Below are 6,000 nucleotides of genomic sequence, written 5' to 3' on the forward strand. Positions count from 1 at the left end.
ACCTCTTACTCATTAACAGACATCATCCTTACAAACACCGCTCCAAGGTAGGGAAGTGCTATTCCCACTTTATACGTGGGGAACTGAAGCATAGAACAGATTAATTTGCCCAAGCTCACAAAAGAAGACTGTGGGTGAGCAGGGAACAGAATCAAGTTTTCTGAATCCTAGTCTAGTGTTCCAGCTGCTTGATCATCTCTCCTAGCCTTGGGCTAATGGGAGCCAGAGAGAGTCACCCAGTTATGCACTGCCTGTTTTCTTTTCTAAGAAGGTCCTAAGATACCATGACCAGGAACACAGGAAACCAGGAAATGTGGGCAGTTTGCTTCTTTTTAAAGAATGTTTTCAAAGAATTGCTCTGATACAATTTTATACATGTTATTGGTTTAAGTAAATGCGGGCCAGATGCTTAACAAGTGTAAATCGGCACAACTCCTGTGAAGTCAATACAGCTGAGGAGCAATAAAGCTAAAGTCACCTTACAGTAGCTGAGGATCTCACCCAGATAGTGCATTTGTCCCTCCATGTTTGAAGAGTTCATGCAAGGCAGATAATCTCTATAGTTTCAATGTCCAACCTAAATGAATTACATGCAAAAAAACTGCAACACTCCTTCGGTTTGAATAGCAAATGGTGTTGGTTTGCCATGTAGCCCTACATGACATATTATGTCTTATTTATATTTATATATTATTATTATTTTCAATACATGATTTTCGACCTGACAGCATTCCTTGAATAGCACAAGTATTGTCTTTCTAGTTCACCCCTGCTGGACTCTGATGTATTTTTGTTATTCCAGACACACATAGCTGCTCACTGTAAAATGGCAGCTAAATGGAAACAGAAGGCCTTAAGCAAAGTAACCTGGATAGAAATAGAACAGGACTTTCTAGTGATGGAAAAATTAATGCCTAAACTGTGAATTTCTCAAGAGATTTTCATGTCCTGTGGTTATCCTTTTCCATGTGTGTGCAATGAAACCATGCTCAGCTCACAGACCAAAGCCCTGGCAAAAGTTTAGGGACAAATTCTGCTCACAGTCTCACCTATGTAAATCAGTGAAGTACATGAAGTTACTGTGGTCTTACACTGGTGTGCCTGAGCAGAATTTGGTCCTGACTATTTTGTGTCTTAGTGTCACAGGCCATAGTAAGGGGGACCTGTTGCTGCAGCACCTCAGGAGTCATGCAGAGAATGAACTGTGGTGCTGGGAGCCTCAATCCCCTCCTTGCTCCAAAGCGTAGTCATTTGCTTCTAGCTTTTACCAGCCGTAAATTATTATCCCCAACCTGGTGCCTCAGCTCCTCTCACTTCTCACCACCTACTTGGGGTGGGGAAAAAGAAACAGGCATGCAGTGCCCCACATCCCTGGCCACCCACACCCAATGCCCAGGTAGCCTATAACTCAGGTAGCAAAGAGGGTTCTGACCCTCCTGCCCAGGTGTGTGGTCTAGGTCAGAATCTAGCCCTTTAGAAATCGCGGAAAATTTTTTTACATGATATTACTAACATGGTGGGATGTATTGATCCAGTGTTTGTTGCCAGGAAAATCCTGGTAAAGCTTCAGGCTGCATAATTTATTTAGAGGAGGCTGCACAGGGAGCATTTTAAAGCCCACATTCTCAAGTGTATTTAGCTAAATGTCATTGAGGATCTGAGCCTAAGTCCCTCACTATGACCATATTATGTTCAGCACTGAAACCTTCTATGAAATAAAGGATCCATTCCATTAAAAATCATGTTTCAGAGTGACTTAAATGGTGTCTTGCCCATGGCCTGCACTTCCCTGAGGTATTACATCTTGGGATATATGTTATTATGATGAATTTGGAATTGCTCTGTAGTAATTTATGAATACTGTATGTTGGCTTGGTTATTGAGATGTTTACTATATGACTATCCTGGATGAACAGGGCTGCCAGGAAAAACAAGCAGGCAGGGAAACAGTGGTCACCCCGCCACATAGATGTTGTTAAGAGATAATGCCTAAACTATCAGCTGTGAAGGTTCTACCTCCTGGTACCAACTTACAAAACTGAGCAGGGCCAAAGCCATGAAACACAGGAGATAAAGAGGACCATAAATGTTTTTAAAGGGTCAAGAGATTGGGGAATTGTGCAGGCACCCGCTGGGGTGTCCAAAGAAGTTAGGTCTGACTAGTTCACCATCAGGACAGTGTAAAATTTTAGAACAGACAGACGCATGAAAACTGTTATTTTAAAATCCTTTTTTCTCTAAATGCATTGTTCCTACTAAATGCGTTCTTGTGTAGTTTTCAGAAGGCTGTTTTGTCACTGAATCCCATGAGTAACAAACTCGCAAAGGGAAGACCTGTAGGTGCTGAAACTAATTAAGTTTGGATGCCTAACTTGAGACATGTAGGGACTGAGTTTTCAAAGTACTTAGCATTCTGTAGCACTTTATATATTCAAAGCAGAGCTCCCATTGACTTCAGGTGGAGCTGTAGCATTCTACACTTCTGCACATCTGTCCTCAGGGTTTCAAGCCTGGCAGCCAAAAATGAGGAACACACATTTAATGCCCACTTGTGAAAAGTTTGGTTTAAGTAGCCCAGCATGAGGGGCAGGCCCTGCTGCACACAACAGCCTCACCCACTACACAACCCTAATTCATCCCAGAACAGGTCCATTCTGTGCACTGAATGAAGTAGGGGTCATGTGGAAAAAATAGTTTGTGATTATGTAATTAAAGACTGTATCATAACACATACACACTTGGAGCTGAATTAATGTTGCTCAGGCAATCTGAATTCTGGTATTTCCTAACTTCTGGGTGCTTGACTTTGCAGCCTTCACATTCGTTTCATGTACTATTTTTAATGTATTTTCCTATTTTTTTTATAAAACAAATTGAGGAACCAGAAATCCCATCATGGTAGAATCATATTGACTCTCACATCACTCATCAGCAGGGTTGGGACTTTTAGATCCACACAAGAGACCTCGACCACTTGAGCTAATGGAATAACTGGTAGCACTAATAGAGTGTTACATTCTGTGCGGTCCAGCCATTAGCAGGATAGCTGTTTGCTGATGGCAGAGAAATGTAGAGACTCTGGACTCCTGGGTTCTATTCCAAGCTCTGGAGGGCAATGCGTTATAGTGATTACAAACCCAGATACGCGCCTGTGCCCTCAGCCTGTTTCTGTCCCTCTCTGCTCCTATCCATCCCAACACCACCGTATCTCCCTCTCTCATTGCTCCGATCCACCCCCCCCCCACCCAGTTCCTGCCCTTCTCCTGTTCACCCCATTGCTCCTGGTCCCCATTTCAGCTCTTGCCTCCTCCCTGTCTGCTCCTATCCATCTGCACCCAGCTCCCACCCCCTTTTCCTATGTGCCTTAATGATAGGTGATGCTACCAACTCCACCTATAGTTATTGTTTGAGCACCAGCCTGGTGAGGATTTACTAACATAGGAGAAGACGTAGTCTCTGCCTCGAGAAACCTGGTCACATTGAGCAGAAACCCACCCACCTATCCCCTCCCACGCAGGAAGAAAACCTAAAAAGTGCACCTGTGTGCAGGGGTGAAAGTGAGCTGGTAGAGGCCGGTACTGCGTACCGGGAAGAACCCGCACCAGCCCATACCCAGCCCACAGTAAAGCATTGCCGCAGCAGCCCTTTAATGTCCCTGCCCCTTTTGCTTCCCCTGTCGGCGGCCCTGCTGGTAGGGTCCGTACCGGCAGGGCCACCGGGGGTGGGGGCTGGGAAAGGGCAGCCATGTTAAAGCACTGCCGTGGCAAAGGACCTTGCAGTGCTTGAATGTTGCTGCCCCTTTTGGCCGCCGACGGACAGACGGGGAGGGGGGGGGCAAAGGGAGTAGCTGCCCTAGGGCCAGCGATTTAAAAGGGCCTGGGGCTCCGGACGCCGCAGTGGGCGTCTGGAGCCCTGGGCCCTTTAAATCAACACGGGAGCCCTGCGCGGTGCGGGCCAGCCGGATTGGAAGGGTTGGCTGGGGGATGCTAACCCCGCCCAGCCCCGGCCCTTCCACCCGAGGCCCCACCCCTTCCGGGGGCCAGAGCCACCCCGTACCGGTAAGTGGCCTCAGTTACTTTCACCCCTGCCTGTGTCTCTGGCAGGAGTACGGGCCGACGCTTGGGATCCTTACACCACTCCATGTGTGAACACACGCACACACACACACACATGACCTCACTGGTTCTCAGGGTCCTGACTGCCACATACAACATTGAAAAGTGGGTATAACACAGGTCTCCCATCTCCCAGCCTTCTCCACTGGACAATAAAAAAGAGGAGGGATTAACTAAGACAACTAACTAAGGAAGAATGGGTTATACATTTTAGAGAGCACCAGGCTTTATGAGAAAGATTTGGTTCTCCAAAGACTTCAGGCACAAAGGTGGAACCCCGGAAGGTGGGTGGTGCCCAGTGCAGATAACCCGCAGGTGCTTAAAGGATGAGGTTGGAGTTCTGTAGCATTAAAACTGGACTCTTTGAGGTATTGTATTTTAAATGTTTGTCTTGGATATGGAAGAATATCAAATTGAGAACTAATGGGAATTTGCATTGTAAGATCAATGTTATTCATGCTGAATGGATGGAGGGTTAGGTTATCTCCTATGGCTAGCACCATACAATATTGTTCAGACAGTTTACGTGTAAATTTATTTTACAAGATTTTATTATATTGTAAGAGATGAGCTCCAGCTACCCTGTTTGGATCATGATCCGGATTTTGAGCACCTTGAAGTTCCCGTGTCTTCAGATCTGGGGATTTGGTTTTGTCCATTATTTCGATTTGGGATATTCAGAGTCAGATCCACATCCAGATTTTAAATCTGCCCATAGTTTGGGGGCAATTTTTGTTAGGTGTTTTCATGCCTCTCTAGTGTCAAGCAGAATAGAAAATCAAACTAGAGTATGAATACTTCTCTTTCTCGGATGGCCGACTAAGTAGCCTCACCCAAAAATCTCACAGTGAAGGAGTAGATTTAATTTCTCTGGAACGATCTATACCTAGACATCTCTGGCTATTTATCAGACAATGTGATGGCAATTCAGAATCCTAGTGAAAACAGTACATTACGTACATGGCTTTATGGTTTGTTTGCCTTGATCTCCAAGAAATCAAGGCAATCTAGGGGTTGTTTTCTCCCTTACACTGATGTTTTCATGGATTGTACACTTCAAGTCGTCTTGATTCAGAATCTGGCTCTTATATTTTTCACCCCAATCATCAACAATGTACTGGTGATACGGGTCATTAGAGTGCTCTCTCCTCTTTGACTTCACCGTGCTCACAAGGATAGCCACAATAATGAAGGAGAACATTCCAATCATTACAATGAGGTACAAGATAACGTAATCAAAGTTTTCTGCATCAACTGTCGCTTGCAGCGCATCTTGTTCCTCTGTCATGTTCCGGCGCCAGTTATTCATGTAGTTAAGAAATGTGTTTTTGAAAACATCTTCCAATATCTGGGTGAAGTTTCGTAAATCCACCATATTTCCAGTGCACTGCCATTGAAAACAAATATATAGATATTTTTAATTCTGTACTATAACAACTGCAGGGTCAATTCCCTCAGTTAGCATAAAATTTAGTGCCAGTTTAGACCAGCTGAGGATCTGGTCCCAAGTGTCTGCATTTTACCATGTGTTTAGGGGATCAAGTGGGTCTCTACTCAATTTTTAGTTAAGTTCTGTTTCAGTCTGTACTCTGACAAATTGAAGAGCGTTGTCTAAGTTAGGACTCAGTAAAAGCTGAGTAAGACCGTTAGGATTTGGCTCAGTAGGAATGGTCAAATTCTGCATTGACTAGCAGCCAGGACAGTGCCATTCAAATCAATGGGGCTACACAAGGTATATCGACACAGAGTTCAGCCACCCATTTCTTGTTTCATCTAAACAAATGAAAATCTGGCATACCCAAACGCAACACACACAAATGCATTTGTAAGAGCATAATATCCAAATATGTAGCCCCCCCCCCCCCCCCCGCCCGGCCAAAGTGCT

At 44.8% G+C, this 6,000-nt stretch overlaps 1 protein-coding gene across 1 annotated transcript; it reads right to left on the bottom strand.

Annotated features, from left to right (window-relative positions):
* Positions 1-5,112: 5,112 nt before the first annotated feature.
* On the bottom strand, positions 5,113-5,490 carry KCNE2 (potassium voltage-gated channel subfamily E regulatory subunit 2). Its single transcript, XM_073328565.1, has one exon. It carries the CDS (start codon positions 5,488-5,490, stop codon positions 5,113-5,115), a length of 378 nt encoding a protein of 125 aa, XP_073184666.1.
* Between the last annotated feature and the right edge of the window lie 510 nt (positions 5,491-6,000).

The sequence above is a fragment of the Lepidochelys kempii genome, chromosome 1, assembly GCF_965140265.1.
Source record: "Lepidochelys kempii isolate rLepKem1 chromosome 1, rLepKem1.hap2, whole genome shotgun sequence".
Lineage (NCBI taxonomy): Eukaryota > Metazoa > Chordata > Testudines > Cheloniidae > Lepidochelys > Lepidochelys kempii.

Bases quoted from the DNA above. Each gene is read 5' to 3' on its own strand.
- KCNE2 (XM_073328565.1), bottom strand. From the start codon at position 5,490: ATGGTGGATTTACGAAACTTCACCCAGATATTGGAAGATGTTTTCAAA.